This window comes from Monodon monoceros, unplaced genomic scaffold, assembly GCF_005190385.1.
Source record: "Monodon monoceros isolate NGI ecotype Baffin Bay Population unplaced genomic scaffold, NGI_Narwhal_1 Super_Scaffold_18, whole genome shotgun sequence".
In the NCBI taxonomy this organism is placed as follows: domain Eukaryota; kingdom Metazoa; phylum Chordata; class Mammalia; order Artiodactyla; family Monodontidae; genus Monodon; species Monodon monoceros.
Window position 1 is genome coordinate 113,331,778 of NW_021703774.1, and position 17,744 is coordinate 113,349,521.

Genomic DNA, 17,744 nt, shown 5'->3' on the forward strand with positions numbered 1-17,744 from the left:
AAAGTAAAAGCAACACTGGGAAATGAGGAATTTATGCGATTTTCACTTTATTCTTTTCTAAAGTTTCTCCTCTCACAAGTAGCTAGGGAAGGCATCAGAATCACCTGGAAAACTTAACTGGCTGGCCAGAGAGGAGAGCACTCTGTGGCCAAAGTGAAACCAACAGCTCCTCAGGGTAAGACAAGTAGTAGAGGGAAAAAAAAATGATTGTAGCCCAGAGGTAAAGCAGGAAAGGAGAGGATAAGCTGCTGTTTCGCCAAACTGTTAGGCTCTTAGGCAAGATTGCAATAAACTGATTATCTCGCAAGTTTGTTTAGCTCTCCAACTGTTTACAACTCAATAATATGATTTATTTTTTTGGCCGTGCTGCACGGCATGCGGAACTTCCCCAACCAGGGACTGAACCATGCCCCCTGGAAGTCTTAACCACTGGACCACCAGGGAAGTCCCTAAAATGATTTATTTTAAATTTAAATCAGTACCTAACCTTAAGTATGAAATATCTTTATAATACGTTGCACCTGTGAAGGCATAAATAATTAAACCTCTGCTACTGTGGAGACTAAAATATGATTCAAAGACTTTATTGCTACCTACCAAATATTAAGAATTAGGACATGTATAAGATAAGCCAACCTGTTGTATAGTATCCACCAACTGCTATAAAATTAGGCCATCGACTGCCTAACTGCAAATACAATGAGCCCAAAGTACTGTAATTGCTTAAAGGAGGACATTTATAGGTAAAAGAAAAAGTAGGATTTCAAGAATAATTTAATTTTAAGTGGATGGGTTTTAATGTTTGTTAATATTTTAAAATATAGCCTTTTATTATTATGCTAAATCAGCAAGTAAAGGCAACACTTACTGAGATCAAAACAGTCTAAGTCATGATCCCTTCCAATACAATATAAACATAAAATAGTACCTATTGTCTATTGCTGCTTTCCCCATACAGTGGCAGAGTTGAGTAGTTGTAGAAGAGACTGTGTGGCCCACAAAACCTAAAAATTTACTGTTTGGCCCTTAAGAGAAAATGTTTGCCAACCCGTGCTTTATACAAATTATCCTTTAACTGGAGGGAGAGGGCAGGCTAAAGCAGCAGTGAACACAATAAAATTTTGTTATATCTAGCAAATTAAAAAAAAAAAAACAGTTTTCACTGTGAAACACTTAAGCTTATAAAACATCAGCCTGGCTGATGGTAAAATAAAACTTGTAAACTAAAATTCTCAACCTGGGCATGTTCGCTAAGGGGAATATATTAGAAAACTTAGGGTAGTGAAGTGAGATGCTTATCAAAAGAGGGGCACGCTGTCTCAGCATCTCCATTTTTGATGAGACCTAAACCCCACCCCCACCCCTTAGTGTGACACTAATGGACACTCAAGTTTGGAAACTACTGATTTAGACACAACTCAGAGCTTTTATTAGCTTGCAAAAAGACAATTTGCTTTTCTCTTAAATCAAAAGGATAAATTTTGTAAATGGGGGGTAAAATGGTTTCAATTTTTATTTTAACTACAATTTTAGAAAACCGCATACTGCAAATGTAAAGAATATAAAGAACGGATCTTAGTACCTTGTAGGAATCTAGATGGTCATTCCAATTAAAATCAGTCTTGCTTTTTTTATTCCCATTGCAAAGATAGAAAAACACAGTGCTCAGATTGTAGCTGGAACATTGGCACCCCATATATGTTTATAGAATAAAAGTCTCCATATCAATATAGTGATTAATATTAATGCCATTGAGCTGAGTCATGCAGTTTTTAAATTATATTTGCCTATCCCCAATTTCTCATTTGAATCTAGCAGAACTAATCATACCTCTAATCATACCTCTATATTGTTCAGTTTGACCATCTAACTCATCACTCCTGGCCATAAATGACTTTGGCTGGTTCCCAAAGTCAAATTTATCCTGTCTCATTATTTAACATATTTATATTCTATAAAGTTGCGTGAATGCTGAATTTTAGCAAATACTGAATCATTGCCCCTAAGGGAAATTCTGGGTTAAGTCAACTCATGAACACATAACCTTGTTTCCCATTTATTTCTGTAATGAAGACACTTTATTTATTATAACGCTGAACTCATGGTCAAATAGCAGTGTAACTCCTACCTGAATGAAGCTTATCTAACACATGTATTCCCTCCATAAGGCACATCACAGACTTCTTGTGCTTAGGAACATCAGACAGCACTTCAGCACCACATTCAAACATCTCTTTAAACAGTAAAATCACCAAAAAAAAAGGCACGAAAATGCAAAAAATGCAAAAATGCACTAAATAGACTACAAAGACTTGTTAATGAGAGCTGAAATAAAAAGGCTAAGCACTGCCTTGTTGGATATCAGTTGGGAACATAAGACAAATTTTTTTTGCTGCTCAGCTCATGCACATGCACGTGCAAATGGCCAATAAAGCACCCTGGATTTCAGGGTTACAAATAAATTTTAGTGAGTGGGCAAATTTGAAAGTAAAGAACTGGTGAATATGAAGGATCAACTGTATGTACTACTACTGATAATCTAAATTAATTATGATCATTTAAAAAATTATTTTTAAGCAACAGCAAAATGAAAACTACACAGTCACCCAAAATAATGTCTTTAAAGTAATATTTCTTTGGTATGTATAAATTGAGTGAGGTGTGTATGTATGTGTGTATTTCCCTCTTCCCCACTCCATACTCAGCTTAGTACTACCTGGAGAATCAGTCTCTAACTGGGCAAATCTGATCCCAACTTGGGTTAGGTTCCACTGAACACAAGTTCCCACATTTTTCTCAGTATCTCTACCACTTATCACAACTACATAACCATCTGTTTGCTTATGCCCTACTCACTGGGTTGTAGCCTCCCTACAACCCAGTTTTTTTGTTTTTTTTTTGGTTTTTTCTTTTTTTTAGAACATTTTCCTAGTATAAAGCCTTGTTATACATTGCTGTTCAATTAACTTTTACTGAGCGAATAATTCAATGAAATGAGAAATTACAAGGACCTAAAGTATGATGACTATGATATAAAAAGACAAATGGGCAAATTTAATAGAGGTAGGATACATACAATTTGCCAACCAACTTTATGTGGGGGATTTGGAAGGATTTTAGATTGCCCTGGTTTCTTCTTCGTTTTTTTTTTTTGTTTGTTTGTTTGTTTGTTTTTTTGCGGTACGCGGGCCTCTCACCGCTGTGGCCTCTCCCGTTGCGGAGCACAGGCTCCGGACGCGCAGGCTCAGCAGCCATGGCCCACTGGCCCAGCCGCCCCGTAGCACGTGAGATCTTCCCGGACCGGGGCACGAACCCGCGTTCCCTGCATCGGCAGGCAGACTCTCAACCACTGCGCCACCAGGGAAGCCCCTTCGTTGTTTTTTTTTTTTTGGCCATACGGCTTGCGAGATTTTCCCTGACCAGGGAGTGAACCCAGGCCACATCAGTGAAAGCCCGGAATCCTAACCATTAGGCCAAAGGTATGCAGAGTTGTGCTACTAATTAAAGTATAGAATATAGGAAGAGTACATTTGAAGAAAAGATGAGTTCCATTTAGTTTCCTATAAACTCTTCACCTATGCTACTATTTTTTTAAAAAAAAATTTATTTGGTTGTGCCGGGTCTTAGCTGTGGCATGCGAACTCTTAACTGTGGCATGCATGTGGGATCTAGTTCCTTGACCAGGGATCAAACCCAGGCCCCTTGCACTGGGAGCGCAGAGTCTTAACCACTGTGCCACCAGGGAAGTCCCTATGCTACTTCTATACTTGGAAAATTTTATTGCTTGATAAAACTGCATTCCTAATTACTACCTGTGTTGGAATAACTTGTTCCAACTATAACGTAAGATCATACAGGGCAAGGTTTATTCACTTTTTGACTCCTAAAAACCTAGCACAACAATATTCAATTGAATTGAATGTGGATGAAGATGTCCAGGAGACAGCTGGATATTCTAAACTGGGGCTTAGGAAAGAAGTCTTAGCTGGAGATAAAGATTTAGAAAAGATCATAACACAGGTGTTATTTTAAAGGGTAGAAGAATAATTTTTGAAAGAATCAAAGACAGAACTTTGGGATACCAGCATTTAGGGGACACATCAATCAAGAGGAAAAAATGAAAAACACTAAGAAGGAACAATCAGAGATCAACCAGGTGAGAATGGTATGGCAGACACTATTGATTATGAACCACAAAGCCATTCCTATCTTCTTTCTGGATAACAGATATCTAGTTTCTTCCAGAATAGAGTAATGAACTCAAGGAAGGTCAGTGCCTCTGCCAGCCCCTGGGGAATGACTCATGGTTAGTTTAAGTCAATCATAGTAATCACATTTCCTTTTGCCAGTGACTGGGGTAGGGGTGGCCAATGAGATGTAAGGGAAATGCTTTGGGGAACTCTGGGGGAGACTGTCTTCCCCATAAAGAGATACCTACCCCAGAGAAACCCCAGCACTGACTGCCTTTCTGCTTTGGGATGATTAAACTACGGTGCTTGCTATCTTACAATCCTGAAGGTAAACATCTGTGACACAGTGAGAATGCTAGAGTACAAAGAAAGCAAGAGGCTGGGTCCTTGATAGTGTTGTTGCATCCCTTAATCAATATTAGAACCATCTATCATTGGTCTTATTGTTAAAGAAATTCTGTTACTTGGAGCTGAAAACATCTTGTTATCACTGGTGTCCCGAAACCAAAAGGAGGACAGTGTTTCATGAAGGATATAGGAAAGTCAAGAAGGGTGATAGAAAAGTACCCACTAGAGTGAGAATGATTTTTGTTTCAGTAGTTATAGCTAATCATAGTAAGCACTCAAACACTAACTATGTGCAAGCATTATTCTAAAACTTAATACATATAACCTCATTTAATCTTTCACAACAATCCTATGATGTAGATGGATGGAACTGTGGGCAATGAAAGCAAAAGCCAGAATCCAGTGAATTGCACAATAAGAGAGATATGAAAATAGAATAGTAAATTTAAGCTTTTAAAGAAAGTCATCTGAGGGAAGAAGAGAGAGTTGTAATAAAGTAGGGATAAAGAAGGTTTTAAAGATGCTCAAGTGAGGGACATCCCTAGTGGCGCAGTGGTTAAAAATCCGCTTGCCGATGCAGGGGACATGGGTTCGATCCCTGGTCTGGGAAGATCCCACATGCCACAGAGCAACTAAGCCCGTGAGCCACAACTACTCAGCCTGCGCTCTAGAGCCTGCGAGCCACAACTGCTGAGCCCACGTGCCACAACTACAGAAGCCCACAGGCCCTGGAGCCTGCATGCCACAGCTACTGAGCCCACGCACCGCAACCGCTAAAGCCCGTGCTCTGTAACAAGAGAAGCCACCACAATGAGAAGCCCACACACCACAATGAAGAGTATCCCCCCGCTCGCTGCAATTAGAGAAAGCCCATGTGCAGCAACAAAGACCCAATGCAGCCAAAAAAAAAAAGATGGTCGAGAGGAAAAAATATAGAGAGGAAAATGAGATATATATATAAAAGTACATAAGAAATGAAATAATTGCTTAATTAAGGTCAGAGGAAATAGGAGGGAGGAGGGTTTGGTGCCAAGATTGGAAATAGATGAAATTTGAACAAAATTAGAAGTAGGCCTCTGAGATTAAGAGAAAATAAATAAGGAAAAAATTATAAATTTGAAGGCAAGAGGACTAGGAAGACTAAAAAGTTTATAGATGCTATCAATCCTCTTAAAATTTTTTAAAAAGGACATCTGCAACTAAGGAGTTGAGAATAAAAGTAGGGCATCTGACACAGAATGGTAATGGTTTGACATAGCAGTTAAGTGAACTAGGAAGGCAACTAATCAGAAACAAGTAAAGGATTACTAAATCTCACTGAGGACCCAGCCAAAACCAGAAACCATGATAAGATGAATCAATATTCATTTTATTCATTTCTTCATAAACATTTTATTAAGGATTTTCCATATGCCAAGGCACCTTCCTAGGTACTGGGGATAAAAGATGAACAAAAATTCCTGCCTCATATACTTTACATTATAATGAAGAAGATATAATTTTAAAGATTTTTTAATAATTAAAAATATTAAAAAATACTATATGGAATGTTGGATGGTAGTAGGTACTAAGGAAAATAAAGTAGGAAAGGGAAATAAGAGAATTAAAATTTTAGATGGGGTGGCTAGAAATGGCTTCACAGAGAAAATAAACATTTGTACCACGACCTGAAAGAGGAAAAGGGAAAAGCTATATACATATGTGGGGGTCATTCAAAAGCTTAGAGGTGAGAGAATGCCAGGCATCTTTGAGGTTTGGTTATTTAAGAATGATGGGGTAGGGGTGGGGAAGGGATTGGGAAATGGTCAGAGAAATAACAGATGTCTAGATCGTGTATAGCCTTGCAGGCCACTAAAGACTTTGACTTGAATTGAGGGAAGGTGAGAAGCCACTGGAGAGTTTTATGCAGAAAAATGATGGGATTATTTTGGTATCTGGAGTAGAGAAGCATGGTGGGCAAGGATGGAAGACTAAGAATGTATTGCAATAATAGTTCAGGTGATTTGGACCATGATGTAGCAGTGAAGGTCCTACTTTATTTTAAAGGTAGAGTCAATAGGATTTTCTGATGAATCAGATGTGGAATGTGAGAGAAATCAGTAATGACCTCAAGGTTTTTCAGCTTCAGCAAGCTAAAAGAACAGAATTGCTATTTACTAAAATAGGAAGACAGAAGAGCTACAGGAGGAAATTGGAGAGTTCAATATTGGACATATTAAGTTTAAGATGCCAGTTAAGCTTATAAATGGTAATGTCTAATAGGCATTTGGATGAGTTTGGTATTAATAGAGGCAGTACAGAGGGAAGACAAAATATCAGTAGAGGTGAACTTTAAAACCACAAGACTAAAGGAGAGTATACTAGATTGAATGTAGATAGAAAAAAAAAGGGTCCAAGGAGAGAGTCCTAAGATTTACAAATATAGTAGTAATGATAACTATTACTAATAAGGTAAGGCCTCTCAGCCTCAGGAGTTGAATCTTAATTATTCAAAACCAAGTATGATACTTGCTGGAGTAAGCCAGTGATTCAGCTCTGAGCAGCACAAGCTTAATCCAATGAGCAACCAGAGGAAGGAGGTAGTAGTGTTTCCTTGTTTTTAAAGGGAAGAAACTTTCTTTTTCCACTTTACAATCATGCCTGCATAACACTGGGAACTGTGGCAACCATTATGCAATCATTAGGGGCACTAAGCCACATGATGAGGATGGCAGAGGGCAAAGATGAAAAAAATATGGATACCTCATGTATTGTTGAGCTGCTAAATCAACCAGCCCTAGAGTGACTCTGCACCTGGACTTTTTACTATTATTTAATACGGGTTTTCATTACTTATAGGCAATTGTATCTGGTTACCATAATCTCATTTAATTTTCATAAAAATGCTTAGAGCACAAAGAACAAAATGAGACTTAAAAAAGATTAAACATGGCCAGGTTAAATAACTTGGCACATAGGTAGCAAATGGTGAACTGAAGCTTAACTAACTCCAAAGTCTATTTTAAGTGGTTTAGAGTAGATTTAAAGAGTGGACATAACTGAAAGACAAAGGGGAATGGGAGTTGAGAATTCTTGAAGTGACTGGCAAATAAGGCCAGGAAGTAACAGAGATTGAAAAAAAAGAAAAGTGTCAAAAGACTAGAAGAACAGAAGGAATACATTAGTAAACAGGCTATTAAAATAATAATAAGAGGTCTTCTTGAGAGAATATTGGAATTGAAGATTTTTATTGTTTGAGTAGTCTGGATGAAGATTAGATGTAGGCTGTAGCTATGAGTAGGGAGGAAATTGCATTTTCAGTGGTCAAGGATTGATTAATATTTACTAGCATCTACTATGTGACACATTATTTTATGCACTTAAGATACAGTGGTGACTAAAATACACCCTGTGGAGCTCACACTACGGTGTGAAAAACTGACAACAAACAAGTAAACAACTAGAACTTTGGTGTGTACGGAGTTTTGGGCCAGCATAATCAGAGGCACTCAGTGGTATCTGATGTTTGATGAAGTTCCCTGGTTGTAGCTGGGCTAGCAACTGAGGCCTTTACTCATAGAGTTACAAATAGAACATTTTACTCAGGGTTACAAACAGAACACAAGAACTGAATGACAATTAGGATGACAATGACTGGCAGTTATGTAATTATTTCAAATAATTTTACATACTCACACAAGGAAATAAATGTTTAAATGAACGAGTGGTCTGATTAAGCTTTTCAATTCTTCAAAGAATTTTTTTTTTGGCCACACCAGGCAGCTTGTGGGATCCTGGTTCCCTGACCAGGGATCAAACCCAGGCCCTTGGCAGTGAAAGCGCCGAGTCCTAATCACTGGACCACCAGGGAATTTGCTAACCCTTTTTAGAGTGATGCAAATTACTATCTGAAAATATAGAGTCTTTCCAAAGTGATTCATGGTTTCATTCAACATTCACTCACTAGAATAAGGTCCATGAGGATAAGGGTATTTGTCTATTTTGTTCACTACTGTATATCTAACACCTAGAACAATGCCCAGCATTTTCACTGAACTGAATAAATGAATAGATTAATAAGCATCCACTAGATGCCAGGTAGTATATTCATCTCAAAAGTAAGTAAGGCAGTTCTTGACTAGTCTGCAGGGCAGAAATAGAGACACAGATGTAGAGAACAAACGTATAGACACCAAGGGGGGAGAGTGGCGGAGGGGATGGTGGTGGTGGGATGAATTGGGAGATTGGGATTGACATATATACACTAATATGTATAAAATGGATAACTGATAAGAGCCTGCTGTATAAACAAATAAAATTCAAAAGTTTAGGGCTTCCCTGGTGGTACGGTGGTTGAGGGTCCGCCTGCCAATGCAGGGGACACGGGTTCGTGCCCCGGTCCGGGAGGAGCCCATGTGCTGCAGAGCGGCTGGGCCCGTGAGCCGTGGCCGCTGGGCCTGCGCGTCCTGTGCTCTGCAGCGGGAGAGGCCACAGCAGTGAGAGGCCCGCGTACCGAAAAAAAAATTCAAAAGTTAAAAAAAAAGTAAATAAGGCAGCTCCTGCACTTAAAGAGTGTACCATTTAAAGACTCTAACTAAAATAAAATCTCTTGATCTTCACTTATATCAAAGTACAGTTAAAAAAGCAGGTTGTTAAGAATCTAAAAGTAATACCTCTCCTGGATAAAAGGAATTTATTGTAGACTTCATATGCTTTTATACAGTTTTTTTCTAAATTTTTTTTTTTTTTGGCAGCATTGGGTCTTAGTTGCTACATGTGGGCTTTCTCTAGTTGAGACAAGTGGGGGGCTACTCTTCATTGTGGTGTGCGGGCTTCTCATTGCAGTGGCTTCTCTTGTTGCGGAGCATGGGCTCTAGGTGCGTGGGCTCAGTAGTTGTGGCTCTCGGGCTCTATAACGCAGGCTCAGTAGTTGTGGCTCACGGGCTTAGTTGCTCCACAGCATGTGGGATCTTCCGGATCTGGGATCGAACCCGTGTCCCCTGCATTGGCAGGTGGATTCTTAACCACTGTGCCACCAGGGAAGTCCCGATATGCTTTTAAATTTAGAAAATAAACTACCATGCTATCTTGAAAATTTAGTATTTGTATTATTAGGTACTATAATTAGATAATCTGTTATGAAGAATATTATGGTTAAGTCACAGGAAAATAGTAATTTCAGATACTTTAAAATTTTTTATTCCTTCTTTTCCTTCTCAAGTCCTTTCAAATACACTCTTTTAAAAATGAAGTGAGAATATCTGTTAATATGAAGCAACATAAAAGAACAAACAATCAGAAGGCAAATTCCAAAGAGATCACTGCTATAAATAGACATGGAAATGTCAGGACAGAGAAGCAAAGTTCCACTAAAAACAACAACAAAATTGTATGCCAAGTGAGTTCTATATCTCACACCCACCCATCTTCAGTTAAGGATTTCATCGGCAAAGATCCTCCATCTTCTAGTAATCTATCTCAAAAAATAAATGTGAGTAAAGGCAGATGTCCTGATTTAAAAAATCAGCTGTTTCTGGTTGTGCACAGAGTTTTCTTCCCCTTGTACCTAAGAAGCAGAAAACCTCCATCTGAAACTTAACCTAATCACTGCTGCTTCAAAGAGAACTTATTTCATGAAACAAAGAGCACTGGACTAGGAATCTAGTCTTGGCTCTAGTCTTGCAATTAATCTTGTCACTTTGTACATAGCACTCAAGCAATCTGGGTCACAGTTTCCTCCATAAAATGAAAGAAATGGACCAGACGTCCTCAAAGTCTTTCCAAGTTCTTAGGAAAAGTTCGAGTGAAGCTACTCTTCTGTGCCACCTAGCCTCGAAGGTCCCCAACATTCGTAACCACATATTCAACAATTTGTTTTTAGCTCTAGCTTTGCAGCAAAATAAGTATGATTACATATAAAACTCAATTCAATATTTATCAGGCTTTCTACCAAAAGAAAAGCACTAAGCCATACTGGGCAAGCCGAAGAGTAAAAGCCAGTCCTTGACCACAGCCCTCTCTTACACAGAGGAGAAACGGGAAAGGACAAGATCTTTGTATTCAGAACATTTGCTACAGTCTAGCTGGGGAGACAAATTTTAATTCAGCTTAATTATGTAAATACTTATTAAATACTTTTTGCATAAAGTGTCAGTTTTCAAACTTTGATGAGCATAAGAATCTAAGATGCTTTTTTTTTTGGCCATGCCCCATGGCTTGCGGGATCTTAGTTCCCCAACCAGGGATGGAACCCAGGCCCCTGGCAGTGAGAGCACCTAGTCTTAACCACTGGACCACCAGAATATTCCCCTAAGACACATTTAAAAAAATGTAATTTCCCATAAAAATGATTCACTACATCCAGGTGGGGCCCAGGTATCCACATTTTTAAAAGCACCCCCAGATGATGCTGGTGGCCCTGTTCAATTAACATTGCCATTAGCCTATATCAACAAAAAGTTGATAGGTTCAAAAACAGAAAATGTTTCTAGAGCTTGAGTTCTCAAGACTATATGCCCATAACAACTAGAGAACAAACTGCAAGGCATTAAAAATAAGCAAAAATCTGATGGAGCATATAGACTTTTTATTTCAGTGGTTTTCAAGTGTGGGCTGCACTTAAAAAAATCAACATAGGAGGACTTCCCTGGAGGTCCAGCGGTTAAGACTCTGCGCTCCCAATGCAGGGGGCCCAGGTATCAATCCCTGGTCAGGGAACTAGATCCCGCATGCATGCTGCAATGAAGATCCCACATGCCGCAACTAAGATCCGGCACAGCTAAATTAAATAAACAAATAAAATCAACGTAGGAAGTTTTTACAGATACAGATATAGACCAGTTAAATCAGAGTTTCTGGGAGTGGTAGTTGTGGCTCAGCTTTCACATTTAAAAAAAATCTCCTTGTAACAAATGCAGACAACCATTAAATTAAGGGCAAGATCACTGGAATTGGTTAGTCAGGTTAAGTTTCGTGAAAAAAGATGATTTTTTATCAGACTCTTTACTTGGCTAAAAATTTAATGAAAAAGATAAATGTAACAGAAGAAGTGAAAGGAACCAATGTATAAATAAATGATCTAAGTAGGGGAGGAACAAATAGAGATGCTTTTGACCACAAAATAAAGGGAGACTAAGAACAGTAAATATATGAATTTTGCAAACATTATCACAGGGGCTGTGTGGTAATACAGGGGAAAAATTAAAATTAATCAATCCTATCCTTGTCTTGAGAAGACTTACAATCTAGTTAGTGATGTGTACTACAAACACATAAACCCCCTGAACGATGTATTTGAAAAATAACACTAATCATCATCAAATATACAGGTATATATGTATATATACACACACACCATAAAGCACTATATACTTTAGTAAGGCATATTACTAATTCACCCAGTGCAATTAGCAATACAGAGAAACAAGCTTCTATAATGTTACACAACACACGGGTTTTTTAAATTTTGTAAGTAATCTACTTTTATTACCTTACATTAAGAGTTGTCTTCCCATGAAGAATTTTATCCTAAGTCTTGATAAAAACTAATGCAAATATTTTAAACATCCAAGTAAGAAATACCAAATTGTGACTCATACCCTAGAAATTACAAAGAGATACATTTCATAGATTTTTAATAGATTCTTCCATTCTTTCAAGTCAGGCTGCCTAGGCTCAAATCTCAGCTCTAACATTTACTAACATGTGAGCCTGGGCAAATTCGTTAGCTCATCTGTACCCCAGCAAAATGGAGATTTTAATAGCGCCTATCTCATAAAGCCAATGTGAGGATAAATGAATAAAATACATGTAAAGCACTTACAGTGCCCAGTATATAGCACTTTAGAGTGTGCTATGCAGTAAAGACACAGAAAAAGACATAGCCCTTACTGTCATGAACCTTATAATCTAGTGGGAATTCTAAACAATAAATGATATTATGGTATTATTACCATGATATGGTACATGAATACAAATAGGAATCCCTAAATTTGATAGTTCTGGACAGGTTTTCTGGAAAAATGGAAAATTTTCAACAGGCAACAGTGAAATGGAAGAGGTGAGGAGTGTTCCTGACAAAGTGAAAGATATGTGCAAAGGCCCAAGGGCTCTACAGTTATGAGTAGGTGGGAATGACAAGGATGGCAAAAGGCTGGATTTATGGCAAATCAATGGTCACGAGCAATATCCTAGAGGATTTGTCAATGCTCTAACAGCCTTTCAATCAGGACATACTATTAAATCTGACATCCAAATCAGAGAAGAAATTTCTAATAACTGAGGATGAGATGATACTATGGTGACTTCTGAAAGAGAAAAGACAGAAATCATGGTGTAAAAACATAAGACATTTTTATTATCGTTTACTTTTCAAAAACAGATTAAACTGCCGTCTCTGGTATGCTGGTAAAAGGAAGTTATGTGACTTACCAAAGGGCACATGGGTCAGACTTGAATCTAGATCCTCTGGGACCAAGTCCAGAGTTCTTTTCACTACATGGGGCTGCCTCCAGTTTCAGACACTAGTCAAACTGTTGTTCTCCACAAAGTTCCCAAGTTACATTTGTGTTAACAACTTTGTCCTTTGTAATGCAAGTACTGATAGTTCTTGCTTCCATTCACACAGTCTGAAACAGAATCCTACAAACTCAATCAGAAAGGATACAAAAGTCATTAAGACCAATGACCAACATTAATGATCAAATACCCTAAAACAACATCCTGGACCACTTACTTTACTTTGAACTAACTGGCCACTTTCCTCCTCACATTTAACCTGAATCTGTTGTGACTGTGCACTGAGAAAATACAGGCCTGGTTCAAATGACACACAGAATACAGCATAAAGTTATCAGCTCCTTTTGGCTAAGAGTTGTTAGGAGGTGGGTGATAGATATAAAGATGAGGGAGGAAGTCTGTACAATTCTGCCACTCTAAAATGCCTATCCAAAAAGCTATAATGGACTTTTTCTCCAATAGCTATAAAATAAGAATCTGTTACTATTTCACACAGATTTAACTAATCCAACAGTGGAAAGTTATGCTGAGAAAGAATCAGTCATTTGGTAACCAATAAATCAGAAGGTAAAATGAAGAATGTTGCCAGTACATTCCAACTTGTACTATCTTTACTAATCTTTTTACTCTGTTATTTGATAAAACTGAATGCCCCAGCTAGACTTTTATAAGCTTAAAAACATTGACTTTTGCTTCATCCTGAGAATGAAATATGGAATACTAATTTCTATGATAAGACAGTGCTATAAAATAGAATTCAGCTTTAAATTTAGCCAATCTCTCAAAGCACAAAAAACCAGTTTTAGATTAGCTATGATACATCCACTTTTAAGAGGATTTACATTGCAAAGGGAAATGCATTTAGTCAAGAAAAGTCTGATTTCATCAGTTATAATGAAATTATCTAGAGTAACCAGCAAACTACAAATGGCTTTGAGAAGACTGAGTGGACTCAGAACTAATTCACATATAACCAAATCAAGTCACTGGTTATAGTTTTCCTACAATTCAGTTGCTGTTACAAGATCCTGGGTTTTACCAAAACTAAGATTTGAACATAGATGTTTAATCCAAAAAATTTATAGAAGTGGAGTACCACGGATTATCCTTTCCTAATTATGAAATACCAGAAGCCAAATTCTATGTTTAATAAAGCCAATTTCCATTTGATAGCACTTTCCAGTTTCTGAAGAGCTCACAGAGATACCTCATTTGAGGATACCAATGCAGGTTATGATCATTATGTAGATGAGAAATCTGAGACACAGAGTCTAAGTTCACTTGACCAAGGTCACAAAATCAACTAAAATGTAGAGATGGATTTTTTTCGACATTCATTCATTCAACAAATATCTAGAAAGCTAAGACTATGTGTTAGGGACTAGTCAGTGGTAGAGACAGACAAGGTCCTTGCTCTCCAGCAGTTTACAATCTAATGGAAGACAGACAATAAACAAGTAAACACATACGACATAATTTCCGATAAATTCTATAAAGAGAACATGGTAATTGGAGAGTGATTGCAGAATGGCACAACAGAGGTCAGAGATGGTCTAGGGAGATGACATCTGAACTGAGACCCAAATGATGAGGGCAAATCATCCATGTGAAGGTCTATAAGAACATCTGAATCAGGCAGAGGAAGATGCAAGCATAAAGCCCTAGAGGCAGGAATGTTCTTGGACAGCAAGGTGGCTCAAATAGAATAAGGAGCAGGAGTGTTTAGATAGTAGCCTGATTACATGGCGCCCTTAGGCCATTCCAGGAGATGGGATTTAAAGTGCAACAGGAAAAAAAAAAAATTAAAAAAAAAAAAAAAAAGTGCAACAGGAGAGAAGACTAGGTGAGATGATCTATGTTTTAAAGAAAGCTTTTAAGCTGCTATATGAAGAAACAATTGTAATACATTCAAGTAGAGGCACCCTTGAGCTTCAAGAGTACTGGTAATGGTCTACTTTTTGGAGAACATTCCTGGAAAGCAGATACATGGGTGCTTGTTACATTTGAGACATTACATACATACATTATATACTTCGCTGTACAAAATTTCATAATTTTTAGAAGTAAATTGTAAAGATGTTAAGGGTGGAAGCAGAAAAAACAACTAGAATGCTACTGTAACAGCCCAAGACTGAGGTGACGGTAACTCAGGAGTAGTGGAGATGAAGAGTAGTGGAATGTGGAATATACCTCTGAAGTAAGGTAAATAGGTCTTCTTGATGGAAAAATCAGGGGCAGCAATCAAGGCTGACCAGTGGTTCTCACTGTGGAGTGATTTTGCCTCCCAGGGGACATCTGCAATCTCTGGAGACATTTTTGGTTGTCATAATTGGTATGGGGGTTCTCATATTGGTACAGGTTCTACTGGCATCTATGGGTAGAGGCCAAGGATGCTGCTAAACATACTACAATGCACAGTAGTGCTATAAAATAAAAAATTACTTGGCCATAAAGTGTCAATAGTGCTAAGGTTGAGAAATCCTGATCTTGACTGATTCCAAATGGTTCCCATCCTAGAATACCCGTACTTCCAGGAGACTCTACCAAAAAAAACTAGAAATGGAGGTCTTTACTTATTTTCAATGTTTAGAGATAACTAAAATTGTGGTATACATGAAACAAAGTTTATTTCTTTGGAGGTAAATTATATCACTCTGTGACTAACACTATGTTGATCAGGACTAACTGGTATATGTCTAATTAATAACATGAAAAAATCAGTTAATGATTAATAAATGCCATTTATTGGACAGACTTGCTCAAAGCACAGCTGAAGAAATCCTATTTAGCAATACCACCCAACACTGCTTATACAGTTTTTCTTTTTACCAGTTATGCTTAAATCTGTAGTCTAACACATTCACTGCTTTTCCAAATACAAATTCCCCCCCAAATCGAAATAGATGGCTATGCACACTGAAGGACATAATCAGAGCTGTAAATGGATAAAATGGTAGGAAAAGCTAATTATGGGAAAATGATGGCCCACTTGTACCTGTGTGCATGTAATTGCTATCAGACTTACTTTGGGCCTTGAGCAAGTGGATACATTAATTTCAGGTATAAGTAAGACTGCAGCACACGTTTCTCTTTATTACTCTAAGACTAGCAATGGGCAAAGTACTCTTTGAGACCTAACTCACTAAACACAAAATACCAAAGTTGGTAAAGTTCATTTTACCTCATTCTTTGTTATCTAAAGGGAAAGAATTTGGGGGAAAAGTAAAATCACTGTGATCGACTCCTAAAGCATTCTAATGGGCCTGAAACTACTATCACTAATGCAGTAAACTACGTGCCGCGATATGCTCCAGAAAGAAATTACCTGATAACTGAAGTAGATAACAAAAAACAAAATAATCAATATCATCATCTAGTCCCGGGATGACAATACAAAACATCAGAGTTCTCACAGGTTGCGGCTGAGGGAAACTATTTCGAAGAAGCCACAAAGCCAATTTTGGTCAAGAAATGGACGCCGTTTCTTATCTATAAGGACCTCAATAAAACTGGCCATGGATACATACGATACTAGGTTACTGAGTCTGGCTAAAACTGAATTTTAGGAACAATTACATTTTTAAAAGGTAAAGAAAAGGGCAGTCATATCGTCACAGCCTCATCCAAAGAATTTACACAATAACTTAGAAATCAGCTCGAGAACGAAGGCCTCCGGCCTAAATTCATCCCCACTTGTGACAAAACTCAAAACTGACAATCTAGAAGTAAAATGCAGGGACACTTCACTACCCTTAAAATCATGCCGCGTTCCCGCTATGCCGGGCGGACGTTTTCGGGAGCATCACCGCGCGGCGGCCAAAGCGCGCGTCTCCCACATGCCCTCCCGGCGGCACGCTCTAGACACTGCTGCGCCGCCGTTACGCCTATCAACATCCCCCACTTCCCCATTAGTACACAGAATGACCCTGGACGGAAAGTCCACCCATTCTACCTCCTTGAGGCGGCGACCGATAAGAAACTACTCCTTTCCTCCAGCCTTTCAAAAATTCAAGCAGACGGCGGCCAGCTCACCAGTCTCTCCACTAACCCAGAGGGATAACCGCACCACCTCAACCCAAAAACGCGCATAGACGAGGCGCCAATAGAAACCCCATTCTCGCGAAATCTAAAGACAATTCTCGCGATATCTCGCTGCCTGGCTTTTTCCAGCCTCACCCCCACACCAGCGCGTTGCTTCAAAACATCGCGAGATTTTCTTCTTTAAGTCTCCGCCCCTCTACGGCACGATGGTCGCACAAGAATGTGATACAGCCTCGGTGGCCGCCATTTTCTTTCTTTCTTAGCAGTTGGTTGAGAGGTCCCTGCGAAGAAGCGGTAGCGGCCACTGTAGAGTAGACATGGCAGATTATTCAACAGTGCCTCCACCCTCGTCTGGCTCAGCTGGTGGTGGAGGCGGCGGCGGTGGTGGTGGAGGAGTTAACGATGCTTTCAAAGATGCGCTGCAGAGAGCCCGACAGGTAAGTCTGGACCGCGCGGCGAGACCCCGACAGCTCACGGTAATTGGCCGTTGGCTGAGTAGGCCGCTACTTCTTCGTGCATGAGGAAGAGGAAAGAAGTGCCCTTCCGCCCTCTGAAATGTGACGAGACTCACGTTTCCCCACGTTGGTAATATCGAATAGAGGCTGGAACTCGGTTTTGTGTTCTTGGTGTCTAAGCCACTTTGAACCCCAACGCGTGCTACGCGAAGAT

General features: G+C 38.9%; 2 protein-coding genes across 24 annotated transcripts in view; one reads left to right on the plus strand and one right to left on the minus strand.

The window, feature by feature from the left end:
- The window catches only part of DNAJB4 (DnaJ heat shock protein family (Hsp40) member B4), a 40,039-nt gene extending 22,895 nt beyond the window's left edge, over positions 1-17,144 (minus strand). The window contains exons 1-2 of one of the 2 annotated variants that reach the window (XM_029229598.1): positions 17,067-17,144; positions 12,948-13,157 (exon numbers count right to left, since the gene is read on the minus strand). The gene's annotated coding sequence lies outside the window, so the exon portion shown is untranslated. Of the gene's footprint in view, positions 1-12,947; positions 13,158-16,359 lie in introns of both variants that reach the window. The other variant, XM_029229597.1, reaches the window with a different exon arrangement.
- A 67-nt stretch (positions 17,145-17,211) lies between these two features.
- The window catches only part of FUBP1 (far upstream element binding protein 1), a 34,117-nt gene continuing 33,584 nt past the window's right edge, over positions 17,212-17,744 (plus strand). For 6 of the 22 annotated variants that reach the window (XM_029228084.1, XM_029228085.1, XM_029228083.1 and 3 more), the window contains exon 1: positions 17,286-17,512. In XM_029228084.1, coding sequence (XP_029083917.1) covers positions 17,393-17,512 — 120 coding nt within the window. In that variant the 5' untranslated portion in view covers positions 17,286-17,392. Of the gene's footprint in view, positions 17,513-17,744 lie in introns of all 22 variants that reach the window. The other 16 variants (XM_029228098.1, XM_029228100.1, XM_029228099.1 and 13 more) reach the window with 6 other exon arrangements.